Genomic DNA, 16,234 nt, shown 5'->3' with positions numbered 1-16,234 from the left:
ACACACACACACACACGTCAGTGTCATATCTGCTCTGCACTGTTCAGGTCCCCTTCGTTTAATGGCCACTGCAGTCCTGTCAAGCATTTCTGAAACCAAACAAATACTCTGTGGAGGTGAGTGAACTGTACATGCATTTGTTCCCTTTCATCTGTTTTGTATTCAGTCCAGATTACTGCAATATACAATGTGGATTTGTCCTTGCTACGCAGCCCCCTCCCTTTATCAACCAATCCTCTCTTTTTCCTCCCTTCCTCACCCCTTTCTCCGCTCATCCACTCCTGCCCTGCTTGCATTGTCTGAGACACTTAAAGCAAGTTTGGCAAAGCTGTCCCCGTTCTAATAGCCACGGTGACCGTCTGCCTTCATGCCTCCTCCTTTTCTTCTAAACGCCCTCCGTCCTTTCTCCCTCTGTTTTTGTCCCTCTGTGCTTCAGTAACTGCCCATAATCTACCTCATAGCTCCATCATAAAAGAGACAATAAACATTATGGGACATGCAAAAAAATACTTATTGGAAGAGCACTACATGTATCAAAATGTCATCCATTCTCTTTCACGCTGCTTATAGAGTTAAACAAAAAAAATCTAAAGACGTGAAAAGGCAGATTTTTGAGAGAATGTCCTGATCTCAACAACCCCCACGGGACATTTTGATACATTTCCATCCAAATCCATTCCTGAAACCGGCTGTTACACACTTCTCTAGATCACGTTTCCATTTAAAGCAGTCATTCGCTCTGCCTCCACTCCGCTGCCACTTGGACAGGAGGGACGATCACAAGGAAACAGATGGTCACACAGGAATGACGCCCTCCAATGTCATTTTCCAAGGGAATGAGCAGAAATACAGTTTGACTCTTTAAGTGCCACAGGGTAACGACACGTGGCCAACCATGCATAGACATACACAGATGTGTTAACAATAACACGGTAAACATCATCAGGTTAGTTGCGTGTGATTTGTTCCATAAATATACCAAACTGTGACTGGTTCCAGCTTCTCAAATGTGCATATTTACTGCTTTTCATATTCTTCTATGATAGTACACTGAATCTCTTTGGGTTTTAGCCAGTTGGTCAGAAAAAACAAGACATTTACTTTTTTTTCTGATATTTTCTAGAGAAAAAACGTTTAATCAAGAAAGGTGTCATCACTAGAGCTAATGCAATTAGTCGATTAATCAAGTACTTGATCGAGGCCTTTTTCAAACAGAAACGCCAAGACATGTCCTTAGACTGAATTTCTTAATTGTGAGGATTTTGCTTGCTTTTGCTTTGTGTTATGGAGGGATGTTTTCTTTTTGTCAGACTCCAAAACAGGGGGATGTATTGATTATGTCACCTTTGGGTTTAAGACATTGTGGTGGCCATTTTCGTGTACCATCTTCTAACATCTTACTAACAGGTAAATAATTAATACATTGGTTAATAACCAAAAAAAGGTTGGAAATTGCTTCGCAAATAAGTTTCTCGTAAAATGAAAAAAAAAAATTATAACCTGTTCAGCCACCATTATTCTATAGCATTATTTAATTGTATGATTTTAATGCCATAACGCTGAAACTATTACTTGATTAATCAATTAAATTCAGTAGAAGTCATTTATTAAGCAAAAATACCAATTATTTTCTGGTTTTATCTTCTCAAATGTGTTGATTTGCTATTAATATCTGCTTGATATAATTTCTAAAGGATTGACAAGTCATTTACTAAACATTAAACTGATTAATCAAACAAATTGACATAATAATAAATCATTTAAATATTTAGTTTTTATACAATATAAGTTTTCAGACCTAAAGATTATGACTGAAAAGCTTGTTTGTAATGTCATCTGTCAGCTAATTCACATGCAGTTTCTCGCTTTATGTCTTTATTGAACACATGTATTTGGGACTTTCACACGTGTGAGAGTGATCTGCAGGGTTACATGTGGAGGCGTGTCAAGTGAAGTGATTTATTTGTGTGCTCTAAGTGTGAACGCTCAGCAGAATGGTTTATGGGCAGCTACACTTACAGAGTACGGGCCAGTGCGTTAAGGTGAGTGTACTGAGGGTGATTTATGTTCAGCCAGGTGTTTGAGGGGGTCAAATGTAAGCTGCATGTTGTGTTGGAAGTGGGTAAATGTGTTTCTATATCACATTAAGTCTTTAGCTACAGTATGTGCTGGATATTGCTTATGAATAATTTACTATCTTGATGCAGTGAAGGACTTTTGATTCAGCACGCAATTACAACAGTTTTTTTTTTACATCAGTATTTGTACTTGTGTACTTGTTTGTTTACATATACATGCGCCACGTGCTTATGTGCGTGGCCGTCTGTGTGACTGTGGTGCACAATACTCTCTCGTGTGATTTGACAAGATTTGCCCCATTTAGAGAATTCAGACTCCCACCATTGTAATCGGCTCTGACACAGTGTGAGCTCTCAACCACGCCGGTGTCCTGAATCATTTCGATCCCAGAGCACAAGAGCAAAATGTCCAGGGTTTACCACAAGGTCCAAATTGTCTGTATGGTGGTGTGGAGCCCTGATTCAGCACTTAACCAGCATGGCTAAATGGGCTGAGCAGAGGAGGAAGGGGAAGATGGCTGAGAAGGACATAACAAGAAGAAGAAAGGTATTTGGAGTAATGGGGAAGCATTTTTTGCAACATAATCACACAACATGCTAAATGCTTGCCTGGGATGTGATACTTAAGGCAATAGGTTCACGTTTCGGAAAATCGAGAGTTGGATGAGCAGATCGATACCACTCTAATGTCTGTACAGTAAATATGTAGCTGGAGTCAGCAGCCACTTAGTTTAACTAGAAACAGCTAGCTTCGCATTTCGCCCCTTTAAAGCTCACTAATGACCACATCATACCCCCATTGTTTAATCTGAGGAAAAAACAACAAATTTGCTGTTTTGAGGATGGGTTATGTCTTAAACTATTTCTTACCTCTGAGCACTTGCCAGGCAACCAGGATACTCCAGGAAGATACTGATCGGCACATAACAACAACAATTTTTTTTTATGGATCCAGGCTAGATGTTTTCCCATGTTTCTATTTTTAGTGCTAAGTTAAGCTAACCAGATGCTAGTTGTAGCTACATAGTAGCTTTTTATTGCAGTAAAACTACTAAAAAGTCCAAGTCAGATGCTGCTGTTTTACCTCTTTAAAGTGCCTCTCACTTAGATCGTGTTCCCTTGTTATGAGACATCAAGCATCTATCCAGTAAAGTATCGCCAACAGACAGCGCTCAAGTTACAAGGTAGCAAACAGAGGGAATGTGACTTCCGAGGATGCAAACACAACATGAGAAGGCCTGCAGTATAAAACCTTGTCAGAGAAAATTTAAACAGAACACAATACATTGACCAATTGCAGGCACAGGAAAGGCAGGTTGACTAATTATTACACCCCTGCCAGCAGCTACTGCTTGAGGAAACCATTTACCTTAATCAATTTGGTGAGTACCTTAAAATAACTCCCTCCATCCTTTTTTCTCTGTCAAGACAGGTTTAGTTTGGTTACAGGCATTGCTTATGTACTCAATGGTCATACAAATACTCCTCTCCCCAGTAATGGAGGAATAGATTTGCCACCAGCGAATGAAATTAAGGCCACCTTTCCCTCTCTTTTGCTCTGCTATTTTCAGATGCAGCCCACAGGGAGAAGAATAAGAATGGAAGTGGGAAATAGGCCTTACAGCGGTGTCAGGGTTTGAATGGAAACAACTTGGAAGCATGAATACCGAACCCCACTGCTAAAAGTAAAAGTTTAATTCAACGCACTTAAGACCTTTCGGTTCACAAAAGAACACCATTAAAGTAGAGAAAAATCATCTCCATTTCACTTCATCACTGACACCGGGACTCTGGTGAGGGAAGCTAAAGCTTTGAGGTTAAAAACAGGATGTTCATACACTCAGAAGGATGTCTTTAGGGTGAGATGAACCTTTTTTTTAAGATACAGATATTAATGGGAGCTGTGATGTTAACTCCCTAAAGCATAACGGGTATACATAACAAATAACCAGAAGTATAAGGCAAGGTAGAGTCCAGGGTTTGTTGTGATTGGTTAAAACCTGCACAAACCTTCACCACAGTTCCCATTAAGCTCTGACTAGAGTTGGGACGTACTCTACGTGGAACAAAGTGGCTCTGGGGCAAAAAAAAACTAGTGCAAACATCTCACAAGACTATTCAAAATTAGAAGTGACCTAGTGAAATGAGTCTGATACTGGTTAAAATCAAAAGAGGGCAACACGCTTTATTGAAAATGAAATGTAAGACTTTACTGAAAATTTTTTTAAGTAAAAACCTTACTTTTGTCTTTCAAAACCCACACGGAACTTATTTTCTCGGTCGCAAGGTCTTCTCACTTAAAAATGTGATGCAATGTCCCTGACAGAAACAGTAATGTCACCCAAATCACGCCCAGGGCAATCTTTTTTTTCCACACCATTCACCAACACCTTATCTATATATACACTAACGCCTATCAATACGTCTTTTTTTATTCTCTGTCCAGCACACTGAGTTTCTGCCCAGAGACGACCTGTTCTGAGGCCGTCCAGCACAGAGGCAGGTCACATTTGTGTTTATGACAGCACAGCGCGCTCCAGCACTGAACACTGAGGCAACAGCAAACAATGAACCACAAGACATGACCTTCAGAGATACGGGGCTCCAGACACAACACTGCTCCCCCGAAATGAATCAAATACAGGCACACAAAGTCCGATTTGGAGGGGGCAAAGGGGCATCTTGTACATGCTGAGCTACAAATAGTGCATTGTCAGGAGATTGCTGACAAAGACAACTGTGCCCTTCTGGTGCGAAACTGGAATTTACCAAAACACAGCTAATACTGTCGGACAGTGGGACTACATTATATGACAACATCTAGATAATCCGCGTTGGATTTCATACATTATTCTAGGGTAAACAAGGTATTTCTTTTTAAAGAAGAAAGAAGTTTTTAGAAAATCTTATGAATCTTATATTTGAATTTATACGAGAATTTACACTGCATCAGTGTATAACTTGCAGCTGACATATTCAACAACATTGAAATGTTCAATATTCCTTTTAGTTATAGTACTATTTTATTTTTCCATAAGAGCTCTTATCTTAACGGCTATTTAACCCTCAAACAATATCTTCTTCATCTTAGTTTAACACCAAATATTCAACCTGCTGAGTGACAGTGATCACATTAAATTAGGTAATCTTAGGTTCAATAACAAAACAATTTATCAACAAAGCAGTTTATCAATACTGGTGGGTCCTTGGTTATTCAGTTGAATCATTATCATTCATGCAGATTAGAGTTTAAAACAGTAAATTAGAAAAATCCTTAAACAAAAGGGACAACATGGGTCGCGACTAAAACAAATGTCAAACATGATATAACAGCTCCATGTCATCTTAGCTGCACTGCAAGATCTACATCAACCTGACACCGATCAATAAAGAAATCAGATGCAAATCGTATTGTATAACAGATCATCAAACAGAAACATAGACATCCATACATTTTGGAAATGGATTAACATCGTGTTGCCATCCAATAGTCCCTGTAAGCAGTGTCATATTTTATGAGGTGATAAAGAAAGAGAGAATGGCTTTAAAAACAGACAAAAAGAGAAGATAATCAATTGATTATCAATCAATAGGCAGACAAAGGGGCCAGGGTAGGAAGATTGGATGGCTCAAGCGTCCACAGATGATCGAAGATACAAAGACAAGGGTCCCCACCCCCATCACGCAACATCTCTCTCTCCCTGTGGTTGTCACCTCCTCCCTGTTTATCTCAAAACCCCTCTTCCTCTTCTTCGTCTCCCTCCATGTCCCTCTCAGGCTCCCCTTCAGTCCCTTTTCCCATCTCATTTCTCTCCACTATCTCACCCCTTCTCCATTTCCCTCGCTCTGTCTATCCCTCTCACTCCCACCACCACCCCCCCACCTCAGTTTTTTCTTCCTCCAGTGTTCCCCCCTCCTCTCTCCCGTGTCTACTGCAGCAGAAAATCCAGCACAGACACCAGCATGTGTGTGTTTGTACGTGTGTGTGCCACTACGGTAGATCCACAAGCAAGCCTCACACGATCATGAGCAAAGACGGAGGTGAGATGTTTTTTTCAAAATGAATAAAAAAGCCCTGCATGTGTGTCGAACGCTCTGATCAAAACATTGATTGCTGATGCGTTACATCACAGCCACGCAAACAAAACCCCCTAAATCATTAGAGTAACGTCTCTCCTCCTGTCTATTTCCTCTCGTCTCCCTCTTCCTCTCCCCGTCTCTCTCTCATCTGTCTCATTGTATTTCCACATCGGCATCTCATTTTTTTCTGTCCTAGCCTCTCTTCATCTCTCTTTTCTCTCCTCATATAATTTGCATCTCTCAGGACAGAAAGACCAAAAGGTTCTGCCACGTCGGACGGGATACTTTTGGAAAGAGCCAGGGTGAAAAAAGAAAACCCAGAATGATCTGGGTCACGACGCTGTTTGACGTATAGCGCTGGCATATCAGACCTACAGAGAGAAATGGGGCTGCATTCGCCCACAAATAGAGCCGGTGTTGTGCAGCCACTGAAATGAATCCCACCAACTACCTGCTCTGTACTCTGCATAACCCCACCGTAGCATCAGAAACACCACCATCTGCAACCATTACACTTACTGAGCGTTAGTTTTTGTATGATTCATGAGATCTTGGCCACTGTAACCAGTTGATCCGGTGTAAAACTGTACATTACATAATATACAGCATTCTAGCAGCCAGGCAGCAGGTACAGTAGCTTGAATCTGAAGTATAGCAATGCTGCAAACGCTGTCTCCTCTCGCTCTATCAGAATTCAGAATTCAGCACCAAATCCACTTATTCTTAAACACACAATCCAAACACTGAAGATGTCTCTCTCTCTCTCTCTCTCATGCAACATTTTTGCAGTCTGCAAAGAGCTGCCTCAATGTGAGCTGTTTTATTGCATGGAGTAGGGGTAGAGAGGGGTGGGATGGTAAGAAATCAATTCGATTGGGATAAGAGTGACAGTTAGAGAAGCACTTCCTGCCTGATCCCAAGTCCAGAGAGGCGGATCAGGTGGCCTCAACCAGACTATCTGTCCGTCACAGCCCGGCACTTTCCTCTTCCTTTGGAGGGAACTGAATCCAGATCTATACCTGGTGCCAGAAGAGCTGTGTGTGTATATGTGTGTGTGTTGGGAACAGTGGGTAAGTGCCTGTGTGTGCAGCTATTGTCTTTATCCGTGATTGTTGATACAGGATGTATTGCTGAGTGTGCAGTGATTTATGTTTTAATTTTCTTTTTTTTTTCAGCTATTTTCGGTATGATGGCATGAATCGGCCACTGCAGGTGTCTGCTGACTGTCTGGTTTTGCATGTGCACCTACAGGACGCATGCATTCACAGTATCTATGGGTCCTCACACACAGTCAGAAAAGAAAAATGGTACTAATAAAAACACAAAGGGGAATTACAAAACAACTCAAATCAAAGCAGCTGTGATCAAGCAGCTGGATTCGTCTGTAACTGGAGGGTCTGAGAAAAAAGAACCACAAGCCCACAGTAACTGTTTTCATGTGCCAGGGATCAAAAACACAGTCAGGAGGACTTGTTACTCGTACACCTGTATGATCAAATGCCATCAAACGTTTGCTTTTAAGAGGTAAATCATTAACTATTTACATGAGAACAATAATAGGATATTCCAACATTGGAACAAGTTGTGCGTAACAGCAATAAAGCTCGTGCGTAAAAGCCATGTAGCATTCAACTGGGACATGTGGGGACTGGCAAAAAAAAACAACCAGCAGACTGTAGCACTACCAAGGGCAAATGTGGGGAAAGACATGCACTCGAACACTGACGATTGTATCGTATGAGCCTCCCTAGTGCGGTGCTACAATAAATAAGACTAACATGAAATACGGCGCTTTAATGTGCATCGTAAACGGACAAATACGACCTAATGAAGGCGTTTGGATGCAGGAAGCGAAGGGGATGCTGTGTTTGGAGGCAGATATGTATTAAACCTGTTCAAGTAGCAGAATACGGCGATAGGAATTATGATAGCAATAAAACCGGTATTCAGTGTGAATCCAGCTCGTCTGAAACATGCAATATATCAAATATAAGACACGGAGGTGATGTGTTTGACAAAAACCTTGGTTGTTATATCAACTCCCCATCAACCAATAGATATAGCTGCCATACCATTTTCCACTTTCTTATGCTATCAGTATGAATGATTAAATATCAGTATCTACTTAATACAAGATATAGTCTATATCTTGAATTTCCCTCGGGATAAATAAAGTATCTATCATCTATCTAGTGGCAAGGATGACACACATAACGACAGTCGGTGGCCTGCAGGTAATGAAGGACTGGGTTATCATATATAATGTGGACAGAACATTTAAAAAACAAAGTTTTAAAAACTTATCATGACTCAGGCTTTGCTCTGAGACACCATGAGGCAGAATATGCAACAGTGCAAAAAGAAGTTGGTCCCTCCAGGAGAGACGTGGGTAACTCACCCGGGCATATTTGGAGGAATACGGGTCTTCAAACAGTGCCCATATTTTGGGCTGCCAGGTTTTCCACCAGCCAGCTTTCCTCGCGTCCTCCTGCATGCACAGTCTTTTCAAGTCCCCATCCGCACCGCCCAGGGCCGTGTCTTCATCCGGCGCGTCCGGTTCTGGATTCTCGAAGCTGTCCAGCGCCTCCTCTGCATCCCGGTGCTGCCGGTAATTCATCCAGCAACACGCCTCCACGTCCGTCTCGTCGATGCCCCAGAAGGCAAGCTCCTCTTCGAAAAGGGGGCCACACACATCGTTGGGACAGTGCAACTTCCCGGTGCGGTAATAGTTGAGGATGAAGGAAAACACTGACGGGTGGCGGTCGAAGAAGAACTCGTCTAATTTGGGGTCGTAGTCGAAGTTGTTGAACGCGTCCGGCTCGGTGAGCCACGACAAGCGGGTACCGGGCAACGTTTTTAGGGTGCTCCGGTAGGTCTCATGCCGCACCCCCCCGCAGTTTATCACGATTTTCTCGCTTTCCGACGGACAAGTCATGTCTGCGCTGTAACATGCTTTGTTGGACGACTTGTTCCCACCCTTGCGCCCTTTGAAAGAGGATACACACACCGAACTGAGCATAGAGGACCGGGAGGGAGGGAGAGGATGAGAGAAACCGAAGGGAGGAGGAGGGAGGAGTCTGAGGAGTCTGCGGGGAGAGAAAAGGGGCATACATTTTAGCAGAAGGGAGACATAGATGTGGATTATCAACATTGCAATACAAATGAAGAACCATACGCTAATGCCAGCTGTATGTGCAATCATTTACTTGATAATCAGCTGATGGAAGGGCACAAAATGGCCTTGTGCAGGTGCAGTGGGTGACGAGGTGGGTGGTGGGTGGTGAGGGGAGGACTGGCATAAAAAAGAGGGGTGGCAAAGTTTTTTTTAACACACAACAACAACCTGGCGCACTAAGATGCCTCTAACTTATCAGTGCAACATATGAGAACAGGTGGCTTTGAGCACGTTCATGAGTCAGCATCATTGGCTGATTTGTTGACACCCCAGTGATGAGAATATGCCCCAGCCTGTATAATAGGACTGGGGTCACCCCACTGTTATCATCCCTCATCCTCATTCCCTCCGCTGAGCTATTACTCCAAGCATCACTGAATGTTCTCCTCAAGCTGGCAATCTCTAAATTGATCTGGTTGACGCTCAAGTCAGTGTTCATTCAAATCCTCTCCCTAATTAGGCCATGGTGAGACTTGAGCACCCCCACAACACACACACACACACCAGACACACTTGCCTCTCTCCATCCATCCCCACCTGCAACAACCCTGCTCTTTTCCTTGCCTGAGCACCCAAGAGTGTGTGAGGAGGAAAGAGTGACGGAAAGATGGGAGAAAAACTGGGGATCCATCTCCCTGCTTCTTTTCCCCTTCCTCCAGAATGCATTCTGACGTAAGGTGGCGCAGCACCGTGGATGGATGTGTGTATGTGTGTGTGTGTGTGTGTGTGTGTTAATTGCCTCCCGAGAGTGCGGTGTCCGTACTAATGTTAGATCTCCTCAATCAGCCTATGTGCGTGCTACACACACTGCTGCAGCCCCCTCCGACCGCACTGAGATTCATGCGATGCACAATTATGTCAATGCTCTCTCTGCCACTTCTTCCCATGCACTGTGTGTGTGTGTGTGTGTAAAGACATGTAGAGGGGGGATGTTGGGGGGGAGGAGGAGGCCGTAAATCAGATTTTTTTAACGGACAGATCGAAAAGGACAGAACAATGAGGAAAACAAAGAGCTGAAGATGGGGGTGAAAAGAGAGAGAGAGGAAAGAGAGGGACAAAAAGTGAATGCAGCACACTCATACAGTGAACAGCTAGTGTAATATCATCTCTTCCCTATTAATGGAAGAAGGGGGTTGAAGGGAGAGTGAGAGGGGGGAGGAGGAAGAGCATCGAAAAGGAGAGTGCACTATAAAAGTGAATGAATTCTGCTGCAGTAAAAAGCCAGAGGTATTTGCTCTCTCTCTCTGTCTCTCTCCTTCTCCTTCTCCCAGCGAGGTCAGATTATTCGCCCGCAAGCTGCCTCTCCATCTGGGGGGGGGCGCTTCAGAAAAGACACGCATCCACAGCAAAAACGATTTTTTAAAAGAGCCCACAAATGCACCGTATCTATGTTGTTAACCTTTTTCTCTATTCAAAGAAATGCACCACTCTTCTCCCCCCCTCCTCTCCTGTGAGCTCTCACTGGCCCTCCCCCTCTCCCTCCTACTACTCTCTCTCTCCCTCACTTTTTCTCCCTCGCTCGCTCTCATATTCCGCATAAAGGAATCACATTTCATTGAAGGAGGAGAATCAAGGCTTCATTTCTTCCTCCTCTTCCTCCTCTCACAACATGGTCTTATTCCTATCCAGTGCCCCCTTTTCCTCTCTCTTTCATTCTTCTGCTCACCTCCACTGCATTTTACTCTAATGCATCTTTCTTCCATTTCTACCCTCTTTTGCGTCACACATTCTTCTGTCCCATTCTTTTCCCTTTCCAAAGTAAGCTTCCCTCACTTTGGGTCAACTCTCTCCTCCTCTTCCCCTTCAGACTTTTTGCTTTCTGTTATGCGGGATACTGCATCCTTTCTTTCTTACTTGTTATTAGTGTTTACTATGATGTTTTGATCATTGCACTGCACTTTTTATCTGAAGAAACAACTTTTTGTTCATGGAAAAGTTTGCTGTCTCTCTTAAGGTCTTATATGTACATGAGGTTTTTTGTTTTTTCAGAATTTATATTGACTTCTTTGTATGATTTTTTTTTTTTTCATTTTTGAAGATCCTGCAAAGACTTAACAACACTGAGGTAAGATCTAAAGACCAAGGCTATTGCATGGGTATGCAGTCCGAGTGGTAAAAATTAAGGCACAAATCTTACTAAAAACTAAAATAAATGCATCTTGTGTGTTTCCCTCTAAGTCTTTGCAGTGTTTGCTGCAGGAGCATCAAATCTGCTTGCTTGACAAAAAAAATCCTGCACTCCTGAGTTTTAGAGTTGTACTGCATCACTGTACCAAAGTAGGTTTGGCTGCATCTGTGCAGCTAAATTGAAATCAGGATTCATTTGATTTAGTAATAACTTGCAATAACATCTAAAACTAAACAATTTGAAAGCGAGGTCAGGCAGGAGAGTGAGTGAGAGTGTAAAAAGATTTTTGTCTATAGTCAGCGTTGTCCTGTGGGGCTTTCCAGCAGGGACTGCTTGTGTTGTGGGATGGATTACATTTCAGCACCATGGACAGCTGTGCTCTCTCTCTCACTGGCTGGGACAAACTCCTTCTAATGGGATACTAAACTTTCCAGAAGCAGCTGTAATGATCTCACTGTGGAAGTTTTATCCCTTGGATGACTCTTTTTTTTTTTTTTTGGCTTCACTTTGGAACTCTGCACCTCTTGCTTCTACTTCACAGGCAGCTGTGTCTTATTGGTGAACTGCTGAATATTTTATACACGGACAGCCACAAGTCTGTAACTGTGGTTAAGTGCCTTTTTGTTCCCTCTGAGTCATGTGTGGTGAGCTTATTGATTTTTTAAAAATTACTTAAGTATTCTTTTATGCAACTAATTTGGAGGTTGATTGGGATAGGGGGCTGTTAGGTTCTTCTCATTTTTCCTCAGGACTAGTTACACTGTTTTGTCCTGAAATTTGAATTTGAAGTTTGTGCAAAAGTAGTTGTCAACAAGACCAGATTACTGATCTTAATGAGTTCAGGGCATGTAAGTTTAATGCTTTCTAGTTGCATTTCAGGAGAATGACCGCAGTTTAAGCGTTTCAGTTTAGAATGGGGGAGGTAAGCACATCTCTTGAAGAGCCAGTCTCAGCACTTGCTTGAAAAAAAAACAGGAGCTGAGGGGGGACAGCATAAGGAGGAAGAAAGGTATGGAAGGGGGCCTGTAGCTGCAGAAGGTGAGCGTTTGGTGTAAAATGGAAGAAGATGCAGTCGAGATGAAAGAAGCACAGAGGTGAAAGGGAAAGCAGAAAGGGGAATGCACAAGAAAGAGATATAAAAACTGAGGCAGAGCAGCAGAGACGAGGAACAATCTCCCCCAAAACCTCTCTTTCTCTCTCCTGCAGCATTTCCTGCCTTGGCCACCATGTCCTGCGCCACTCTGCTACTAGTGCCTCACCACTGCACACACACAAGGGGAAAGAAAGCAAGGAGGAGCGAGGAAGGGAGACACATACACACACACTCACCTGGCTGTAACAAACAGGCTAAGAAATTACCAAAAATGAGATTTAATCATCATCATTTCTGCAGTGGACTGATAGATAGAGAGAATGGAGCTGATAGAGAAAAAGAGCATACACATGGCTCGTGCATGAAGGCTCCACTGACGCTAATATATATTAGCAGAAACACTGCAGCAAGAGGGGGAGGAGGCACAGGATTATGGGATGCATTGACTGTGAGGTACCAGCAGCAGTAACAGGGGGGAGGGGAGGAGAGGGCACACTAGAGAGAGAAAGGGAAAGACAGGGAGAGAAGGCAAGGGAGGAATTTGGAGGAGTGCTGACTATGCGGAACCGACCCAGCAGTTGGCAGAAAAAGCAAAAACCTTTACCAATCACACAGGGGGAGAGGGGAGATGGGGCAGTGAGATGAGATGAGATGGAGAGAAAAGGATGGAAAGGGTAGGGGAGGGGGCGCGGTAGGTAAGGTAGAGGAGAGAGAGAGAGAGAGAGGAGAGTGTGCGATCTTGGGGAAAATGAAAAAAAAGGTGGGGGAGGAGAGGGAGAAGACAGGAAAAATTCCTTGCAGCAGCACAGCACCTGAATGGCTGTAAAGGTGTAGGGGGCGGGGAAATGGTCTGCAATACTAATAAGAGGAACAGAAACAGCGGAGTGATTAAGAGAGTGTAGGGATGTAAAACAGACATACAGCTGAACTAAGTGGCAAATACACCACTGGGGAAAAGGAGGACTTTGCAGGCACATGTGTAATGTGTGTGTGTGTGTGTGTGTGTGAGGGAGAGAGAGAGGGAGAGATAGCACGAATTACGTATGTGTTTCTGGTGCGCAGCCATTTTTTTCCCACCCGCTACCTCATCAAAGGATGTAACCACAAGGCTTCACGCTGTTCCACCCATATCACCTCCCTCCCTCCTTTCCTCATTCCTCTCCCCTTCATCTCTTCCATATCTCCCTCTCCTCTCCTCTCCTCTCCTCTCCTCTCTCACGCACTCCCCAGTGTTGAGGAGACCCCAACAGGAGAAAGTGAGGCATTGCAGCGCGGTGAAAGCACTGCGGTCACCTCCCCTTTTAGTGCGGTGTCACACCACACAGTGTCCTCTCCCCCCTCGAATTGTCATTGCACCTCACGGTGTAACTCTTGATTCTGCCAGGAGAGAAGAAGAAGCCAGATAAGGTGTGTGCATGTGTGAGGGTAGTGGCAAGAGGTAGGCAGTGTATGAGTAAGAATGAAAATGATATGAATATCATGAATGGATGCAGGGGGAAGGAAAAAAAACAGGTTGCATATGCAGAGAAAAACAGAGAGTGATGCCACACAATGATCCAATAGCTCTGAGACAGCTAATGTACACAGAGGAGGGAAAAAACTGTTTCTCATCATAATAAGCTCACAAGCGGCCAATTCCCAAAACATGAATCAAACAGCCAATCAATTAGGCAAGCAGAAAGGAAATGGCCAGCTACCAGAGGCAGCTCCTCTACTCAGCAACACCAGCGTGGAGATCTCCAGGGGCTGACCAATCCACACATACTGCAGCAACACCCCCCTCGGGGGTCTTGGTCAATCTACTGCTGCTGCTCTCTTGCCATGATCCCCTCCAGTCTACTTTTTGTCTTTTTTTTATGAGAGGAAGAAAAAGAACCATGTGCTCCTGGTTTTCTCATTTTAGCTGGCTGGAGATGATTAATACATAAGGCCATTTTCAGGAATAGACTAGCAGAAATGAAGCCTGTAATAGGGCTCTGAAAGCTCAGCCATGACTAAAATCCTTCCTGCCCACAGGAGGATAAATGTTGCAATTTTTTGGATAGATATGCCCACTGGTAGAGACATGATGTAGGGTGAAGGGAGTGATGGAAGAAGAGGTCCTAAAGCTCCCTTCAAGGAGCAATATTGGTGTAAGAGAGGTCACAAAATTATGAAACAGCACAGAGTGCAGGGGGAAAAAACCTATAGGATAGTGTGTCATGTCGGGAAGAAACTCTATTTTTGGACCTGACCTAATATCCCTCAGTATTTGGTTCTTAGAATTTGCATCAGGAGCAAATAGCTTTAACCCCCACACCTCCTAACTCTCTCTTAGGTCATTTAAACCCATCTGCTCTTAATTAATGACACTGCCCTTCCTGAATAATTAGACCATTATGATCCAGCGGTGCAATGGGACCAGACAGACAAACGGGATGAGGGAAGAAGTAGTACTGCACTGGACCCCTGACCTGTGAACTAGCCAGCAATTAGACATAGAGGGAGAGGTTGGGAAGTCACAGATTAGACTAGAGCTGGCGAGGAGGGAGGAGAAGCTGGGTTTCAATGTGAAGAAATAAAACAAAGAGGATGTAGAAAAAACAAAAGAGACGTCAGAAGATGAAAGGTGAGATCGAGGTGAGCCTCAAGGTCAATGATTTGAAACACAGACGGGGGTTTAAAAAGGCCAGATCAGATCGAGCTGAAGGACAGAGGCGAAGTTCTCCGAAGCATGGTGCGAAGACGTGAGATGAGAGAGAAACCATCACGGCCAAGGAGAGAGGAAGGGTCAGAGGCAAGAACACGCACACAAACCCCGGACACGACAAATGCATAATTCAATCACAGCCTCAAAATAGATTTATCCCCCCCGCCATTGCTCAAACAGCAGCATCCTCCTTTTTGAGCCTTATCACTACTCTACCAATCACATCCACTGACAGCATGCCACTGTCTCTGGTAGGGTTTTTTTTTTTCTTTTTTTTGTTGCTAAAATCGAAGGGGTGTTTTCTGGGTTACCCTCAATCTAAAAATAGCATCAGCTGTAGATTTATAATGCAGGATTGAGGAGGTGTGGGGGGGGGGACCAAATGGAGGAAGAGAGGCAGAGTTCCTATCAGGGGATGAGCACGCTGGAGCCAGTTGGCAGAAAAAGCGAGGCATGTGCTGGAAAGTGGAGGAAGAGGAGGCGTTATGAAACTAGAGACTTTGTGTGTAATGCAGTGGAATGCAGATGGAGCAAGTTGACAGAGCATATGCGATGTGGTGGCGGCAGGCTGTAGGGGAAGAAGTCCACGTCTAGACATTTAACTGCCCCCATAGACTTCCTGGATGAGATCTCAGTGATGCTATGTCCTTCCAGTGCCCCCCTCCTCCCCAACCCCATCCATCTCTTCCTCACACCTTCTTCTCCTCTCCCTCTCTCTCCTGTGTGTGTTTCTGTGTCAGCCCTCTCACCCTCCTCATATGGTTCCTTTATCAAACCTCCATTTCAGGCCTTGACACTTGTATGACACAGTGCTGCCACGCCGCCTCACGAACACACACAAGAGACACAAACACACTGACACACACACACACACACACTGACACACACATACACTTGGGGGGCACATGCAAGCAAAACAAATGCATGCATACAAATGTACAACGTGACACACACATGGGCATAGTTGCTCACGCAGACAGACACAAAATGA

The 16,234-nt window shown here is 43.9% G+C and overlaps 1 protein-coding gene across 3 annotated transcripts in view; it reads right to left on the bottom strand.

Moving 5' to 3' along the window:
* Nucleotides 1-16,234, bottom strand: part of LOC118335607 (potassium voltage-gated channel subfamily C member 1-like) — a 53,061-nt gene that overhangs the window by 32,444 nt on the left and 4,383 nt on the right. For all 3 annotated transcript variants that reach the window (XM_035671986.1, XM_035671995.1, XM_035672005.1), the window contains exon 2: nt 8,557-9,244. In XM_035671986.1, coding sequence (XP_035527879.1) covers nt 8,557-9,244 — 688 coding nt within the window. The remainder of the gene's footprint in view (nt 1-8,556; nt 9,245-16,234) is intronic.

Source organism: Morone saxatilis, unplaced genomic scaffold, assembly GCF_004916995.1.
Source record: "Morone saxatilis isolate NCDOM2014 unplaced genomic scaffold, NCSU_SB_2.0 Contig1, whole genome shotgun sequence".
NCBI lineage: Eukaryota > Metazoa > Chordata > Actinopteri > Moronidae > Morone > Morone saxatilis.
The sequence above is the reverse complement of the archived record's forward strand: the minus strand, read 5'-3'. Positions and strand labels throughout refer to the sequence as shown.